The 19,209-nt window shown below is 40.5% G+C and overlaps 3 protein-coding genes across 3 annotated transcripts in view; all 3 read right to left on the reverse strand.

Annotated features, from left to right (window-relative positions):
• The window catches only part of LOC138017511 (DBH-like monooxygenase protein 1), a gene marked incomplete at its 5' end in the record, with an annotated part of 28,080 nt that extends 9,229 nt beyond the window's left edge, over nt 1–18,851 (reverse strand). The window contains 6 exons of the mRNA XM_068864577.1: nt 1,998–2,070; nt 3,134–3,300; nt 4,655–4,757; nt 4,876–5,018; nt 5,357–5,363; nt 18,588–18,851. Coding sequence (XP_068720678.1) covers nt 1,998–2,070; nt 3,134–3,300; nt 4,655–4,757; nt 4,876–5,018; nt 5,357–5,363; nt 18,588–18,851 — 757 coding nt within the window. The remainder of the gene's footprint in view (nt 1–1,997; nt 2,071–3,133; nt 3,301–4,654; nt 4,758–4,875; nt 5,019–5,356; nt 5,364–18,587) is intronic.
• LOC138016948 (uncharacterized protein DDB_G0286299-like) lies at nt 5,966–8,433 on the reverse strand. Its single transcript, XM_068864134.1, has one exon. It carries the CDS (start codon nt 8,153–8,155, stop codon nt 6,161–6,163), a length of 1,995 nt encoding a protein of 664 aa, XP_068720235.1. The 5' UTR covers nt 8,156–8,433; the 3' UTR covers nt 5,966–6,160.
• Nucleotides 12,784–13,831, reverse strand: LOC138016949 (melatonin receptor type 1A-like). The gene has a single exon (XM_068864135.1). The coding sequence runs from the start codon at nt 13,829–13,831 to the stop codon at nt 12,785–12,787; it is 1,047 nt and encodes a 348-aa protein (XP_068720236.1). The 3' UTR covers nt 12,784.
• Nucleotides 18,852–19,209: the final 358 nt, after the last annotated feature.

Here is a 19,209-nt window from a genome sequence, read left to right on the forward strand (position 1 = left end):
ATAAACAAGAGGGCAAAATACTGTTTTCCTTCTCTTTTCCTTTCTGGATATCTAATATGCCTTGGTTTGATTTAATCTGGCCACTAACATAATAATTACTGGCTAAATTGATTCGGAAAAAATAAAATATGTAAAGAAAAGAGTTTGCAAGAGCCTTGACAAGTTAAAGCGATTTAATCGTTCTTATGATTTACTTTTGATTAAACATGTGAATGTAATATAAGTAAATAATATCGACTGGATATCAAAAGTTAGAAAGAAATATATACACAACTAGACTTGCCTTTTTATTGGTCAGTATTTTCATGACACTGTTCCTCTTTTCGTAGGCTCTCCGCATCCAATAAGTGACATTTTCCTCGTTAATTTATATATTTGTTTATGTTTTAACTTGTACAACGGGCCAACAGAAATAATTCGTGAAATGTCAGACTTAAAAAGTATTCTATCTTCTGTTTGTTGGAGTCCTTTCTTTTCCATGGAATGTATTTAACGTGATCAATAAAGCTTTTGTCGGCCTCAAGTTTGCATTTACAACACCAGTTTGTCCCAGGTCTGTAATCTGGTAATTTTTTTTTTCCAACCTTTTCGAAGACCTGGTAAAACCGTTCAGTAAACATGGTTTATTGTTTCGATGGCTTTCATTACTGTGCCGCAAACAAATCCACGATCCCGACGGAATCCCTCCAGCCCTTGGCAATGTTTTGTCAGCTCGTCTGAGCCAAGCCGAATGACTGCAATTTTCTTTTTCTTTACGAGTTTTTCCTTCGTTTAAACACCGCTTGCCGTCAGCTTCCGGTGTCACGCATCGCATGATTGATAATAACAAATAAAAATATACTACGCTGTCAGCTCGCAGCATGACGCCGTTTTTGAAGACGTATAACTTTTTTGGTAAAGCTCAAAACGAAATGGTAAATCAACAGAATACCGGTAATTTAATAAACTTTGTGTCTGGAAAGTCTTAAGTTTTCCTTTTACCTTTTCTTTTTTCCTTTTACAGATTTCTATGAACGTTTCAGTTTTGTTTCGTAGATTTTGCGTTACACCGGTTGTTTCCAATGTTTTTCTTTAAAATTTTGCGCGGGAAATTGGCGCGCGGCTGGCAAAAAAATATCCATTTGGGCATGCGCAGACGTTTGACCGCTGTGTTTACGTTGTACGTTGTACGAAGGGACGTTTATGACGTCATGGCTATAAAACCAAATTTTCTCACATCGATGGGTTACCATATTTTCTTAGCTATGGTGCTCCGCGCGCGCGCGCCTTCGGCGCGCGCGGAGCTCCGCTACTAACTGACTCTGAGGGTATGGAAAACATGATCAAGCGTCTGCTGAAAGAGATGTTATATTGTTGATCCCGGTGAGTGCAATCAGGAAGAGATTTATATATCGATGGTGACTCGGGAATACTCGGAAAATCCGACTGCCTGCAGTACGACCTCCCGATTACTAGTTCGGATCGCATGCTCTATCATTCAACCTCGTCCCCAGGGCGCTTTACCTAAAGCCAGGGAAAAGCGCTCTGGGGACGAGGTTGTCCACCATTGTGTCTCCTATAGCAAAATGCACTCAGATTTTTCTCCAGTATCCTCAATCAAATGTATATTTGTTTTGGTTTGGGTCAACTGTATTCCTGCTTACTAGCTAACTAGTGTGAGCGCAATTTGAACCCGGATTAGTCAACATTAAGCCACACCATCTTAAATCGTTCACATCGTCTTCCGTCATATCCTAAAAAATAAAATTACATCTTGCCTCCTTTAGCTGTAGAGTGTGTCCACATGACGTCACAGCGGCCATGTTGGAGGAGTGAAACAAAGAAACAGCGGCCATGTTGGAGGAGTGAAATATTCTTTTGGGAATTGAACTCCATTTTTATGCAAATTCTTCCTTTTGTTTTAGTATGCAAATATTCCTGCTGGTCACATGACCGAAAACATTCTATAATTGACCAGAAAAGAAATTTAAGCTACTGCCGCTGAAGTTGATATTTACCAGCCAGGTGGGTATGTAGTCCTGAAGCTATTACATTGATTCCTCCTTCTGGTAGCTTGGAATTTCTAAGGCCCTTTAAAAATAAAGAAAGAGAATTCAAACGCAGATCCTCAACGACTTTCGGACCGTCAGCGAGGTGTTCCAATAGGGAAGCCAACGTGCTCGGGAAAATAGAACTCCTATAAAAGGACCGTTTTCTTGAGGAATTCAAAATTGGGTTTGAAAGCTATGATTTGGTTTTGCAAGTACGGTTTGAAAGGTCTGAAAGATCTTTACAAGCGAAAACTGGGCTATGCTGGTAATTCAATTGAATAAAGGCTCAAAATATTTATATACTAACTGGTATGTTAAAGAAGCCACGTTCCGTATTCACGCGACGCAAAAGAAAAAAAAGAAAAAACTTTTGGGACTTCTAAAGTGCAGAGAGGAAGAAGTGGAGGAAGAAAAAAAGCATAGTAGAAGGGATTGATTACTTGACGTTCTTTTAAAAAGAGAGATAACTGACTTTTTTGGTTGCGAAAGGTAGTTGTGGCGGTCCTGTGAGGAAAATCTGAACAGAGAAAAGAAGATCTGGCGTTGAAGCAGCATGAGATGAATATGGTGGTGGAGGTCATGATGAGGTTGATTATAACATGAAGCAAGAAAGGATGAAGTAAGATAAGGGATCAGTCCATATACATAACCCGTTTCCAATTTTAAATTTTTAAATCTAATGTTAGCTACGCGGCTATTTTTGGAGAGGCACCTGATTGGTCAGTGGTAATGACGTAATGAATAAACACAACTTAATTACGTAAGGGATGTGATGATGACGATTAGGATGTTGAAAAAGATTAAGATAATGATGACAATAACAATATTGATGATGATGACGTCGATGAAGCAGATTATGATGTTGGTAGACTGTAAAGAAGACGGCTATGACGATGATACCCTGATGATGCATAATAAATGTGTTGTTTGTATCATCTTTGTTTGCAAAACAGCCATGTTCTTGCTGTCCTAAAGTTTCAAAGGTGACAATATTGGTGCCCGAGATGTGTGAGGGTGCATCTTGGATCTAAGGCTACTTGCACTTCTGTGGTCGAACATTCGCTTCTCTAAACTATAAGGGGTTTGAAATTTAAACAACAGACCTCTTTGGTGCATTCTTCACTACAGAAACCATTAAATTCCCAGCTCTTCTCTTTTGGAGGGATCATCATACTTTGATCAACAGCGGCTCCAACATAAAGCATTCCAGCATCATACTTTCTGAGTCGTTTAGTGTAGTAAAGCCTGAGTCCAGAACTGTCAATCATTCCTTTAAGAGCAATCGAAAAACTGATCAAGGCCGCTTTCAGCCTTGGTAACGTAGAAGGATGAGGCATTCGTGGAAATCCCATTCAGTAAAAATCTCAAGTACGCGTGAGACAAAAACTAGTACTAAAGGACGAAAACGTTTGAACTTTTTTATAGGAATTGTCACAGCTAGTTGTGAAGGGGTGATAACACTAGCCAATCTCAGTCGTTTCAGATATTTCCATGGCTCGCCCGACATACGGATGTTTCGTCCCTGCCTTGGGACTTGCATTGTCAGAGACCTTTCGGTATGGCCATCTCGTAAAACATTGCTTTGAAGTCCCGCTAGCATTGAAATCATGATGATGGTCGCAATCTAACCACCTTATATCTCATAAGGTAAAGGTAAAGTCTCTGTTACGTGCCTGAAGGCCCATTAAGGCCGGCGCTTATCTCCGGTTTCCGTAGCATGAAGCGACTAGGAGTATTTAGACTTCCCCCTGGATGGGATGCCAGTCCATCGCAGGGTTACCCCCAGCATTACGCCGGTACCCATTTATACACCTGGGTGGAGAGAGGCACCGTGAGAGTAAAGTGTCTTGCCCAAGAACACAACACAATGTCCCCGGCCAGGCCCCGAACCCGGACAACTCGATCCGGAGTCGAGCACACTAACCATGAGGCCACCGCGCCTCTCATAAGGATTCCCGATTAAATAACATTGACAAAAGTACGTATGGAGGAAACAAACTTAAGTCAAGCAAGCCACGAAATTATACATTGACGTATACGGTTACTTCACAGTTTCAGCCTCTTAAGAATTGTGCAACCGGGTACGGATGTTACGGTGTCAACCTCAATTGCATGGTCCAATTAGCCAAGCAAAGAAATTGAGACTCTGCATTATTCGAAGAACAGTTAGGGGGTATTTACTATAGCTGCCCATATGTAGCAATATTTAATCCTCCTTGAAACAGGTTAATTTAAACCGACTTAGCTATGAATTTATACATTCAAAACAAATCTCTTTCTTTAAACCTATTTTATTTAATTTTTTACCTGTAAATTTAAACCTTCCCTCCTCCCGAGGCTTGTTGCCACGCCCATTTTGGCGTACGATGTATTCAAATGTTGTTATTATGTTTGCTGGCTTGGAAACTTCCACTCGGCCCTACAGGCAAACGGGATTTCTGGTCTGTTTCTGCTGGGAGTGCGGAACAAATAAAAAGTTCCCAGCAAGTAGAGAAATTGCTACAAAAATGCTAATTTTTGGTTTATATTATGGCCATGATATATTTTTATGAATTTTGAAAAAAATGGCTCATTGGGTATCCCTGAATACAGACACCGCAAGAAAACCTTTCTATGGTCCATACCTTCTCTTTCCTGAGGGTTATCATAATGTACCTCCAGAATAACGACTTTCGGACTGTCAGGTGTTCCAATAGGGAAACCAACGTGCTTGGGAAAATAGAACTCCTGAAAAAGGACCGTATTCTTGAGGGATTCAAAATTCAACTGGCTGGGATTAGGTTTAAAAGCTTTGATTTGGTTTTGCGATAACCAGTAATAGAAAACTACATAGTGCAACATCTACCTTCCCTCCAACGGCCCAAGCAAAAATTGTTGATGATCCAGAGCATTGCCTAAGAGGAGGAGGCATGTTGGAACTGTAACAACGGCCTGTGTAGTTTAAATGGTGTTCTGGGACATCATCTCGGCATTCGTATAACTTCAACGCTGTTAGAGGCGGGAAAGTCCACTACTTTGCCCTTGAGACATTTGGCCATTACGATAAGGGAACGTTTGAAAGAATTTGAATGAAATTCCTGAGGCCGGGATTGTCGCGTTTAAAGTGTTCTAGAAATGGCTCCTAAATTTGGCTTAAATGAAATAACGCTTCAACTAAACGAAGATAAACTTAAGCCGCGCTTTGCGTGAAAAGGTGAAATGGACTATTTCAGCTGGGGCACATGTGCAGTAGAGACCGGTTGGCACTTATTCACAGCTCATGCCCGGGGGGGGGGGGGGTACTCGATATATCCCTGGGTGGGGAGGTGCGGCGCGGCCCCTCATACCCTGACCCTGTTTAAGACAAATATGGCTGATATTCCTACTCTGTTTAAGACAGAATTCCGATTTTTGATACCCTGTTTAAGACTTTTAACCCAGTTTAAGAAAAAAATTGATAAATCGATACCCTGATTAAGACAAAAAATGATAAATTCGATACCCTGTTCAAGACAAAAATCCCGAAAAACATACCCTGGCCTGCCGCACGTCCCCATTAAGCCCGTTCTGCCTTTTAGTTATTACTACCGTCGAGCGCTTACGTGCCTGTGTTTTTCGAACTGCTGAAACTTTCTGAGGATGAACGCGCTTCAAGCAAATTACATAAGTAACTCGAACTCTTCGACAGAATTTGAACAAATCGGAAGCTTTCTTACCAACTGGCGGGTGCGCGTTGTATGAGATAGCCTCTTAGTCTTTTAGAATGGGAAGGAAAATGAGCATAAGGCATTGCCTCGTTTTCTAGCTGGCTCATTTTGACATTTTGTCGCCCTACCATCCCCCACCCCCACCTTCTATCCCCGTCGACCATAGATGACAAGAGAAGCTCTGAGACACCGAGTAAACAAGTAAATTAAACAAAACATTCTTTAATTACCCCACTGCAAGTGCAGATCAAAATTTTGTTACTGACTGCTTTCAAACTAGTTCTTGTCAATTCAAATCGTCCTCTAATTGAACATTCATTTTGTTACATAATGAAAAGAAAAAACTTGCATTTTCTTGGAGCCCATGGCAATGTTGAAACTTGTTTTTAAAATTTTAACGTAACTCAAATTGGCAATTTTTCTAACGCGAATCATTTGATTAATCTAGCGTTTTTTCTTGGGCGAAACACTTGAGGTACCCGGCGTTTTCTTAGCAGGGGCTTTTGCTTGCGGTGTCTTTGTTGACCCGGCTTTCTTGTTCCCTGAAGGTGATGGCTTATCCGTCGCAGGCTTCGATCTGTTCCTAAGGACCAAATTTATCTCCACCCGCTTCCTTGATGTTTCACCTGTTTCTGTTTTCGTTCCCCTAGGCTTATCTTTTGCTTTGTCTGCAGTGTCCTTGGACGTTTTTCTCCATGCTTCGTCTTTTTCTTCTGGCTTTTCCTTTTTTTCTTTTTTGGTGCTCGGTTTTGACAAAGTGAGTGTTTTTTCCTCTGCTAATCCGTTATGTTTGACCGCCTTCTTCAAATCCCTTTTCATGTCGTCACCCTGATCTCGAGCACTTCGATTGGTTGGCTGATCGTTATCATGGATTTCCTTTCCTTCGGCTTGAATGTTTTCAGCAATTTCCGTTTTGTTTTCCTTAGCATCAGCTTTCAAACCTTCATTTTCTCCTCTCTCGTGATCTTGTGGTGTTTCCTTTCCTCCTGCTTCTTCCGTCTCCTTTTCGCCTTCTTGTGCATCAGGCCTTTCACTTTCACCTCTTCCTCTTTCTTCTTGCTTTTCATTTTCTTGCACCGCTGAATCACCTTTTGAACCATCATCAGGAACATTTGAGTCTTGATGGTTGGTCGGTGAGGGTTGCTGAGTCACTGGCGACGGACCTTCTTCTGCGTTTTTCTGTTTATTATCAGCCTCTGTTTTCGTCTGCACTTGCATTGTGTCTTCATTTTCATCTTCAGTGCTTTCTTCATCTTCTTTCTTCTTTTCAATTTCGTTTGTACTAGGGGTTCCACCTTCAGTTCTTTTCCTTCCTCCTTCCTTTTCTTCACCTTGTACCTCTGAATCACCTGTTGACGCATCTTTTTTCTTGCCATTCTTTGTCTGCTGAGCCACTTCTTTGTTGTCATGATTCGAAGTGCCCATTTGATCAGCTGCACCAGAGATTACACCACTCTTGACCTCTTCTCCCTTTTCTTTACTTTCTTCGCTGCCAGTAGGAAGCTGGTTCTTGTTCTTTTGAGATTCTTTCTCTCCATCTATTCCATGCTCTTTCTCTCTTCCTTTTCTTGAGTCATCTACTGTTCTTTGTCTATCTTTTTGATTCTCGCAATTGGTGTCAGGAGCAACATTTTTCTCTCTTTCCCGTCGATGACTTGGCTTCTCGTGAACATCGCATGGCTGCTGGCGCATTTGAGAGCGACCACTAGTTTCAGTACCTTTAAATCTCCCATAACCGTTGCCCTTTTTCTTTGGAGGTGCGTAAGGATCGTCAGCCCGTGGACTATTTCGTTTGATTCTAGGGCGTTGCATCGTAACATGAGGTGATTTCTCTCCTTTAACTAGCGTGAAATCTTTAATATCGACGTCAAACATGTCACCTTCCGGGTTTTCTGCTCCATCTCTCCGTTCCCGGTATACTTCTTTTTTCTGCCAAAATGGATTTTTTGACGGAAGAATCTTGAAGGCTCCTTGCCTTACTAGGAGGCGTTTTCCTTTGCTGTCCATTTCAAACAGAAAGCAGCCAATGTTTACCTTGTAGTTTTGACTAGAGGCTTCGATGTTGGCGATGAATATCACAAACCTAGACAACTTGTATGTCGGCATATTTCTCCACACAGTGCTTTCATCTCTACCGCTTGGTCTAGCCAATCCGAGTTGGTGGTGTGAATGCCATTCTCCGATGTGGCAAACTCCTTCTTTCTTGGTTAAATAGGAACCGACTTTTGCCAAGTAGCTTACGTCTTGGTAGAAAGAAGTCGAGGTCCTCTTGCATTCTTTGCCAGGACCAAGAGCCAGCTGAACAACAGCCTTCCGTTCGTCAAGCCACAAACCAAAGAGGTCTCCTCCTGTTTCAATGTTGGGTTTCCTCAGGACGTGAGCACACATTTCTTTGTAATCCTCTTCATAGATAAAGACTTCAAAATTTCTTCTCAGCATGATAACGGCTGCTGCGCCTGTACGGTCTTCTTTCAGCTCAAGATTCTTGATATTGATGTTCGTCTCCTTACTTCTCCCAGTAAATGTTTCTGCTCCGTTGTTTCTTTCAAACTTTACTTCCTTTTTCCGGGAAAAGGGGTTCTCGAAATGAAGAATCCTAAATTCTCCCGTAAGTACCGGACGTTGATAACCTCTGCTGTCGATTTCAAACAAGAAACAGCGGATATTCACTTTGTAGCTCGGATGAGAGGCTTCAATGTTGGCGATGAAAATCACAAATTTTGATTTTTGTTCCGGCTCTAAGAAGCGATACGTGCTATGAAAATTGAATGACGTCTACAGCGGAAGGCTTCTTCCATGCCGCTTATTGCAAGTATACTTTTATTGGCTAGTATTTTTGTCGCACCAATATAGGCCTTACTTTCGTAGACAGCTGGAGTCAAATAGACCTAATTACATCGATGATTGCTGTCACGCCCTGCGAGGACAAGAAAATAGCCACTTGACGTCAATACGACGTTTAATTGGTTTTTGTTTCTCATACATCTGCTAACCTACTGTAGGTAGTAGTTCCCTTCTATTCATGGGCTTTCCAAACCACCAATATATCCGAAAACAAAGTGTCAGTTAAGAAAAAACAAAAAGCGAGAGAATGTGGTAGACCTGGTGAAGCAATGCCTCCCTTAACAGCGAAGGTCTGAGGCTTCAGGTTAACACAGCTGTTTTACAGTGAATGACCAGGCAGCCACCGAGACAATGTCTCCTGAACTTCCACCGAGGAGCCTACCGGTTATTGTCGTGGAGTCCACCGTTTGTCTTTCCCTTAATGTGGCAAGTCTTGTAGGCAATATCATGCTCTGTTTAGCCGTTTATCGGAACCCAAGACTGCGATCCACCATCAACCTTTATATTAGTAACCACTGGTGATCTGACTTGCGCAATTCTCGAAATGCCGCTTACTTTGTGGACTTTCATCGTCGGAAAGTGGGTTTTTGGCGATAGTGTTTGCCAGGTTCATGGCTTTGTAGATGTTTTTTCGACCTACTGTCCACCCGCCACAATGGCCCTCACAGCGTTGAGCAGGTACATGCGAATTGTCAAGAGGAATTATTACACAAAAATCTTCTCCCCCTGGCGCTCCAAGTTTTGGTTATTTTGCGTCTGGTTTTTACTCATCTCTTATTTGCTCATTGCACGTCTTGTTAATTGGCAACGCTATAGTTTCGTTGTTGGTTTTGCTGCATGTAGTGTAATGCATTACACCGAAGATAGAAAGCTACTTCACTACTGTCTTGTAGTGTCCTTGTATTTTGGAGTCTCGTTTTTGGTGATTATTTTTTGCTACTGCGGAGTATTCAAAGCCATCCGACAACACCAGCTTAGTGTTGCCCCGTCTTTGTTTGGGGGCACGATAGCAGCTCGAGCGAACATTACGAGGCAGGAAATCAAAAGTAGCAAAACAATAGCTTTGGTGTTAACGGGCTTCTTTCTCTGTTGGGTCCCAATGTGGAGTCTTTCTCTTACAAATCGCTTCTATCCGAGCCCAGTTCCCCGTATAGTCCCGTTGTTGGTTACCTTCTTCATTTTCTTGAGTAGCTCAATAAACCCTTTTATATATGCTGTAACAAACAGTGACTTTCGTCGAGAGTTCCGTAAAATAGTATTCTGTGGCCGAGGGAGGAAAACTGAGATCGCTCCTACGCGAGTTCAGTCGGGACAAGATGGAGAGGTGCATTTCTTGAACCGTCAAACACGAAAATCTTCCACACAGTGGCCTCGAAGACTTGAACGAAAATCAAAAAGCTCAGAACACATTGTAATTATGAATGTCTAAAGCAATAATCTGACGACTTAAAGTAGTTCAAAACTGAGTTTATGGCCGCCGATTGTGAAAAAGGAGAACAGGAGACCCACCTTTCGATGTCTTAAGTAGAACTTGAATTAAACAGAAAAGTCCCTTTGGTAAAAACTTTCCATAAATTTCTGTAACGTCAAAACATTTGAGAGTGGTCACCCCAGCCAGAGGCTCATTTTAATTTTAATTTTTCTTTGTCTAATATTCATTATCAGTAGTATTCCTCAGAACAACTGATCTTAAAATTTGGGTAAACATATATGTGAATAAAAGACATATGTATAAGCAAAATCAAGAGATCATGAGGTGCCTCATGATCTCTTGGCAAAATGGATTATGAACAATTCATACAGTGGCACCCTGAAAGTTTAACACTATTGAGATTGGAGCGAAATTGTTTCACATGTCCCGAACAGAACGCGCACCCGGAAAATTCCCAATAAATACGCTTCGACACCTCCATGCATCAAAGAAATGGGATCGAGTGGAAATGATGCAACACGGATGTGCAAGTCATGTCCCAAACCATTATGAAAGGTCAGCTAGTGCCCCTACACGCTAATTACAATTGATTATTTTATTTTCTGGTGACGTTACAATCGTATTGAGCGAAGCGACCACTTAAATGGAACTTGCAACCAACGCATTTTCAGAATTTTTGCTTTCTACTCATCAATACTCTCCAACTACATATCATAGAAGTCGCAGTCATGATATCACAGACGTATGTAGCTTCTGTTGAACTCTGGCGAACGGGATAGGCTATTTACATGACTGGAAAACAATAAATTATTTGTCTTTCTTTGTGCTTTTACCCTCATACCCAGTGCTCGAAATTTAACAAAAATTCTAGGTTGTCCCTGTTTCAAAAGCCGGGCAACTAAACCCGTAAATGAGGTTAAAAATGAAAAATGCTCTTGGTTGCCCGTTGGGAAACCAGTAACGATGAAATGCACGCCATGATGAGATGCAGGGATGGCGCAGTGGTGAGAGCACTCGTCTCCCACCAATGTGGCCCAGGTTCGATTCCCAGACTCGGCGTCATATGTGGGTTGAGTTTGTTGGTTCTCTACTCTGCACCGAGAGGTTTTCTCCGGTTTCCCCTCCCCTCAAAAACCAAAATGTGACTTGATTTGTGTTAATTGTTAATTTCAATATACAGTGTCCCCAATTAGTGCTTCAGCACTAGAACGACTAGACACTTAAATAAAGTTCCTTTCCTTTTTTTTTTTCATCATTTACCAAAAATTGGTCGGCCGGTAAACTTTCTGGTCGTCTAGGACGACCGCTAACTTAGAGCACTGCTCATGCCTCGTTGACATTCACAAATGCAAAGGGATTTCAGTTTGCCCTAAAATATGGCTAGTTGATGTACTTAATCAGCTTAAAGAATAATTTGTTGTTCGCTGATTACCAATATATAGGGTTTGTAGATCTATGTATTTACGATATGCAAAGTATTTTAGACTAGTTGTGTGGCTTGACCTCTCGTTGTTGAAGTCGTTTACTAACAAAAAGTCCAACCTTTGTATGCGTTAAAGTTGGCAAACTGAAGCCCCCGCGATTGTCGTCTTCAGGGGCGGATCTAGGGGGAGGGTACAGGGGATGCGCACTCCCCTCCCCCCTCCCTGAGATGACCTGAGGCTTTCTAATAGAACTGGTATTCTGAGAAAAAAAACCGTCATCAGTCAGCTACGCCATTCCTTTGTGGTGCATCCCCTCCCTCCTGAGAAAAATCCTGGGGCCCGTTTCTCGAAAGTCCCGAAAAGCCATTTGTAAAACAACTAACCGCTTGTTTTGGAGAGCCGATCTTTTAATTGTTTTCAAGGTAACAAAAAGAAAAATTACTTTGAAGTTTGACGACTTAAGTCCTCTCCGTTTTTGAGTTAAAAAAGGGAATTGTGACACCCGAAAATGGCCCGTAAACAGGGGCACCCAACGTCAATTTTCGGAAAATATCTGTTCGGAAGACGATTTGAGATCTAGAATTTTCGGAACATTTGTTCTAAAATTTCTTGCTTGCCTGCCTGTCCTAGGATTTTCGAACATCTAAAAAATGGTATAATTGCCCGTTTTTAACGGATTTTTACCCTAAAAAGGTCAGCTAGAATTTTCGGGAGCCTTTTTTCTGGCTGAAAATTTCGGAAAGGTAAGTTTTAAGCCCTATAATTTTCGCATCACTAGACTTTCAGCTAGGAAATCCGAACAGATAAAAAGTTTTTAGGGGATAAAAATATGCTTATATCTACCGTTTAAATACTAAAATACGTTTGACAATGCTATGTTTAAGTTGTTTTGAACTATATTCCCGTTGGGTGCCCCTGCGTAAAGTTTCGGGACTTTTGAGAAACGGGCCCCTGGTGTGGTTTTCGTTTCAGCCTTTTGCTTGACATCCGTTTACACGTTCAAAGATTTGTTTCAATGCAGTGTGTGTCCTACACCTTTTGAACTAAACGGTTAGGAATGTTGGTTGGTTCAAGGGTTGCTGATAGCGCGAACTTTCATTTGTTTAAAACTGTCATTTAGCGTTGTTGAAAATTTTGCTTTTCTGCGGGCTACTGGAGCTGGAACCGTTTGGCCAGTACGGTTCGTTTTCCGTTTCTTGTTGTGTCGATCATTTCTCAAAGTGTAGGCTCCATTGTCGGAGCCGTTTAATTAATTAATTAATGTACTCCCCTTAACTTTGCATTTTTCCCAACGTTTGCTCAACATCCATTCAAATGCTGGACAGCTAGTGAATTCGTGTAAACGGACCCTGTGTTTTCCTTTTATTCTCAAAGCTTGCTTGTGCTTGTTATCACGTAAAGGGCTTGAGAAGATTGGTTGTCGTTTTTGTTGCGTCTATCCTTTCCTTTTTCAGTACCTAATTCAGTCACACATCGTGCTCTTCGCACCCTCCAGAAAAACAGCAATTTTCTAAATTCTTCGCGGAAGACGCTATTAGTGGCAGCGTATATAAATGGATTTATCGTGCTGCTTAAAAATAAAAACACAATGACTAACTGTTGGGCGATTCTCGGAGCAGTGGTTGAGAAAAAACGCTTCCAAATTATAAACGCCCACATTGGAATCCAACAAAGCAAAAATCCAGCGGCGATATAACACAGCACGCAGCTAATGTCAACTTCTCGAACTGAAATCCTTCCGTCGCGGACACCGTTGGAGTTTCGAAGCGATGGGACCACTGCGCGCTTGTGCTGTCGAATACTTAAGACAATTTTGTAGTAACTGAAGACGCCAACGGAAAATGGCAAGACAAAAAAGAACGCGAACACGCAACAGTAATGAGCCAGTCTGTTTTCAGATTTAGAGAAAGTAATGCTACAAACGGCATAACCTGGGATGAATGCGTATTTGCTCCAATTTGCCACTGGAGATATAACAAAATACAACGCAGGAAGAAGCCACAAGCAGCTCAACCATATCATGGATTTCAGCGGAGAGAATATCTTGTTGTAACGATTAGTTTGGACGATTCGCATGTACCGATTGAATGCTGTTAAACCCATTGTCACTGGACTAACAGCCGTGACAAAGACATCAACGAACCCCTGAAACTGGCATAACACATTTCCAAATTTCCAATGTCCAGCGATCAACACTGTGGTTGCTGCGGGCATTTCTACTGTCGCGCACAAAAGATCACTGAGTGCTAAACTAATTATGTAGAGATTCATGCTTGATCGCAGTCTGGGATTTCTGTACACGGCCAAGCAAACCAAGACATTTCCAACAATACTGATAATATTCATTGACGCACAAACACTGGCTTCGACAACAATAACAGCCAAACTTCGGTGTGGCAACTCTAGAGATGACATAATGTTACAGTAAACACCGACTGAAGAAACGTTCTTTTCTTCCTAGGCCACGGGGAGATATTGGTTTTACTGAGCTAATCCAAGATGACTTATCTACTCTGGCTAACATATGTTTCAATCTTAATATTAAGATCACTTATGAAATTCTAAAAAAAAGACTTTCTCTTGCTGTAGCATGCGCACATCTGGATGATTATCAATATTTTTCATGATATTCTAGAAAAGGAATTTTTAAATTTAAATACCTGTTTTTAAAAATAAACATTTAAGATGTCAGATACCTGAATATTAGCCAGTAAAATACACGAGAGGAATTCTTGCTAAATATATATTTTAAATTTCGTATCAGCTGTTTATTGATTAAAACCGTACTTTTCGACTTTGAATGTCGGTGCAGAGAAGTGTAAATCATATATACACAATCCCACAAAACGGGGAAGCGAGCCAGGCATGAAAAAGGGAAAACAAAAATGACTTTGTCTTTTATTATGTGAAACAAGTCCCTACAGGCGAATAATTTTTTGACATATTAATTGACTTGCCTCGTGACGTTTCCAATATTAAACCTAGTTCTTATATTGGGAAATGTCTTTTTGCAAAGAAGGCTCATTGAGTAGATACGTTTCGTGAAAAGGTGCTGTCAAATTGCATGTAATTTGCAAGTAGCGACATGACTATGATTATGAGACCCACTGAAGGGCTAAAAAATGAAATCCAGAAAGGTGCTTCGTCTTAAGTAGATATGATTTGTTAAACATGTCAAAACTATGCAAGGATAAATGTAAACATCTCAAGTTTATAGAGCCACTCGCTACAGTAGCTCGGAAGGAACAAGGCCGTGAGTTCTTGAATAGTCAGCTTGATAGTAAGGCAGTGAGGACAAAAACGATAGAAACACGTTTGGACTGAATGTGAAAAATATTTTCATATCATCGGATTCCACTTTCCTTTGTCTTTGTCCTCCTCTAAACCTCTCTTTCAAGTTAAATTTTAATATATCGAAAAAAGCCTATTATCCGGCAAACGCATACGGGAAAAATACTTTGCGAGAGTATAGCTCAGAGCGAGGGCTGTTACGCTAATTTTGTTATTGGCTTTGTTCAGCTTCCTCAACGAAACCAAAAGGGGAAGATTTTATCCTTTGAAAACTAATATTTGAAAGGACCAGCGATAAATAGCCTGTAAATACAGCTGCGATTTTGCGGCTTTTTTCTCAGACTTGCACGAATCTCGATTAGTAGGAAGCATACTATTGTAGCTGTTCCCCGCGAAAGGTTACAATATTTTCCTCGTTTTTGCCTGAAAGTTGCTCACCCCTGTCACATAGGAAAGATAATTTCCCATCCCCGGGATTCTACATCGACCGAATGCATCGTTTTCCGCAATGATTAGAGCAAACAATATTGGTTTCTTCATAACAACAAGAAATTTAGAGTGACTATTTATAATTTCAGCAGGATATCGGATATAAAGGGAAAGCAAAATAAAGCTTCGCTTTCTTTCACTTTAACCATCACTGCCTAGACTTCTTGTAATTCTGGAGGTTTGTCCCACCCCTATCCCCAAAGATAAGACCGGTCGAGAACAATTAGCACCCCCATTCTATCCGGAATGGTAAAATTGACCATCGCAAATTTTAGTTCAATTATATATATTCAGCTTGCGAACAAATTGCACTAGAAGTAAGTTGTGTTTGCACATTTCACTTTTTTTGTGTTGCGATGCTTTACTGATTAACATTTTTGACGGACAGAAAGGTTTCCCATCAGTGGATTGATTGATATAACATCCGTTATTCGAAACATATCTTGCGTTCTTTGTTGACTAGAGCAAATATTCGATGTAAAAAGGGTCTAAGTCGAAAGCTTAGCAACTAAAGAAGATGCGAAAGAAATACTTCTCAAGTCTTTGTACGACAAAGCACACTTCAGTCATAATGGTGTGTCCTTCAATATGCTTCGAATCAGTTCAGACTCGGTGCTTAGTTAACGAAATCCGTCCTGATATTTCATAGCTGACTGACGCACGAAAGTGACTCAGCTTCTAAGAAGCACATCCTGTTTTTCTGAAAAAGTGACTCAGCGTTATTGAACCATGCAATTTAAAAATATATAGATTGCTAAAAATATTAAAACATATAGATTACCAAAATATAAAAACATATAGATTGCCAAAATACGAAAACAAAATACGAGAACAAAAACTGGAAACCAACAGATGGAAAAGTAGTATGGAGTTGGGTTGGTATGAAAACATTTTTTGCAAAAAATGTTTTCGTACCCCCAACTCCTATACTACTCAGTGCTGGCATTTTATGTCAGTTATCACTAGCCTGCGAGTAGGCTAGTCACCACTAGCAGACTGATCGAGTAGACGCCGGGTTCAAACTCGCCGTCGTTGGTGAAGGTAAAATACAACAAAATATTTTTCAACGAAGGTGGAGCCAGAAGGGGCATGTACTAAACCCGGAAACACCGAAACGAAACCAGCGAAACCATCGAAACAGCCGCAAGGGCAGACCCTTTACATTTCGTGACATGGTTTATTTGAGTTGTAAAACAAAAAATGATGAAAAAAAGAAGCATCTTCTGTTTTCAATCTGCTTAGGAAATCTGCAAAGATTGTGAATAAAGATCAACTGAAACAGGAAACTCGAAGCGACAATCCGCCACATTTTGTGAAGTTTATAGTTGTTTCGTACGTTGCGGTGGTTTCGTTCGGTGAAATATTGCCCGGGGCAGTTCCCAAGCTTAATGAAAAATGCCCTCTGTTTCAGCCAATCAGCATTTAGTAACTTTGCCCTAAAAAATTCAGTCATTTTTTTCAGTTAAACAATGACGCAGTTTGTAATTAGGGCCTAATTTATTACGTTGTTGTTGTTTGTTGGTGTTGCGAGCAACGAAAACGAGCCAAAATTGCTGTGCTTGCAATGAAGTCAAGATCTAACATGGAACGAACGTAACTTTGACAAAGGAAAAACGAAATACGTTTTGCCATGTAAATGTTTGCCAAACGATTCTGGAAAACAATCTTTTTGCAAACTATCTAGACTGCAACCAAGATGATTAACAGTGTTTGCAGATGACTGTTTAGTTAGTGATATAATGATAAGTACAAAGCAACTGTGCATGGGCCTCAATATTGAATGCACCAAATTGTGCTTACGGCAAACTTCACTCACGCAGGTTATTGCATCATAGAAGTTTACTGACTGTTTTGTTGATTTCGCGTTATGTAGCGCATCTTGTTTGGGGTGATTGAAAATTACGACTCCCTTCTTTTAGTGCACTGAATCAAGAATGTTACTGACAAACTCATGCTTTGCTCAGCCATCTAAACTTTCGTCCCTCACCAAAGAAAGTAGATTAAACCAATTAATTTTAAAAATTCCGACAACAATATTCATACGCTATTGTATATGGCCCGAGTGTTTATATTGGATAAAACGTCAAATTGGAAACACCTTATTGATGACATAGACGGCAAAATAAGTAAAACCGCGGCTATAATCACTAAGTGGACACAGTTTTCCTTCCCCGACTATGGGATAGCTATAGATTCAGTTGAACGGTTGAAGTGAAAGATGAGATAAAGGCTTTATTTTGTTATGAATTTCATCTTAAAGCAAGATGACAGGAGCCGAGTGAATTTGTAAAACACAATTGATTAACGTAGCTTTCTCTACTTGTTCTCTCTTGTATATACATCTAATCACTGCTCGCCTCGACTAGCTATTGCTACCTGCGAGCAGTGCAGATTGAAAAATGTATTATATAATGAAATTCTACAATAAACTTGAACTTGACTTGAACTTGAACAACAACAGGAAAGCGCCTGGAAAGGACAAAATACTTCTTCATCAAGTTAAGAAAAATTGGCGGTCTTTACCCACCCAACCGCACAATGCTGACTGAAGCAAGTATATATAATCTGCACGGCAACTCGGTTTGGACATTGGTCTGAGACAGTGACATCTTTTCTTTTCATATCATTTAGAAAGAATGTGCATATTAAGGTTGTCACAAAGAACCGGTGCTCTAAAGAAAATTAAGATTATGTACATTACAAGGCTGTGAAGATCAAATATGTTTGTGCTAGTGTAATTCAAGTTGGTTACTGTCGAACTCCACGGATTGTCTCCCGGAATAATTTTGTTCTCAGAAAAAGGCCAAAAAGAGTAATACGTCGTGGCTCTATTTTATCGCTTTCTGTATGTTGAGAACAAAACAGCCCAGTGGACACAGTTTTCCTTCCCCGACTATGGGATAGCTATAGATTCAGTTGAACGGTTGAAGTGAAAGATGAGATAAAGGCTTTATTTTGTTATGAATTTCATCTTAAAGCAAGATGACAGGAGCCGAGTGAAACTGAAATCATTTATTATCCGAGTTTCCCTAGCTTCGTTAGAATGGATGGGGGAAGCACTGTCAAAATATCAATATTCAGCTCAGTGATGGTGAGGCAGAGAGGGCGAAAACAATAGAAAAAAGTTGCAATGAATGTGAAAGATATTAGCTTATCTTCCACTTTGTTTTGTCTTCGTCCTCTAAACCTCTCTTTCAGGCTGGAATTTAATATATCGAAAGTGGCCTATTTAGGGAGCCTGTATTTTATAGTGGAACTTACAACAGCACAAGGTCAGGCATAAGCTACAGCGATGAGAAGTGGCCATTAATTTGATCACATATGGAGAAATTTACATTCATGCGGGATACGTCAAGAAAGAAATGAGCAGTGCAGTTTAAAATCGGATGACGTGATGAAAGATCGGCATTGAGAAGTCGTTCAATACCTGAAAATAAGGCTTTCCGTCTTTCACCCAGCCAATCACAATATCTGCTCCTTCCATCTTTCCTTGTCCACTAGAGATACCGAATCCAACCCATCCGAGTGTGTTGGCCTCGACAGTGAAGAGAATTTCTTTTCTTGTTTCGCTAACATTCCAATACAATTTCACATTCTGATCTTCATCCAATGAAGATAAAAAAGTGTGGGTTGATAAGAAGTAAGACGGAAAACGCAAAGGAGAAAATCATGCTTCCGATGCTGCTTTTTCTATTGCACAGTCAGGTAAAGATAAGCGCCGTCGACCAAGACTCAATCGTTTTGTTAGGGAAATAGCGATACGCATAAGAGCCTTTAAGCGCGTTTAATCTTTATTACAAAGTATAATTTTCACAAGGAAATTATCATGGTTCTTTGATCTTAAATGGTTAACAATATATGTGTGACATTTACTTTAGGAGTGCCGGAAAAAGATCTCGGAATATCATTGATTTTAAATGTCGTCTTCCAATATCATAAAAATAATAAATTGCACTATCATGATTTTGTGTACTGGATTTTGGACAAAATTATACTGTTACGTAGGCATCGCT

Source organism: Montipora capricornis, chromosome 9 (assembly GCF_036669925.1).
Source record: "Montipora capricornis isolate CH-2021 chromosome 9, ASM3666992v2, whole genome shotgun sequence".
NCBI classification, from domain to species: Eukaryota; Metazoa; Cnidaria; class Anthozoa; order Scleractinia; family Acroporidae; genus Montipora; species Montipora capricornis.

Excerpts from the sequence above, each read along its gene's own strand:
- LOC138016949 (XM_068864135.1), bottom strand. The coding sequence starts at position 13,831 with ATGTCATCTCTAGAGTTGCCACACCGAAGTTTGGCTGTTATTGTTGTC.
- LOC138016948 (XM_068864134.1), bottom strand. The coding sequence starts at position 8,155 with ATGCTGAGAAGAAATTTTGAAGTCTTTATCTATGAAGAGGATTACAAA.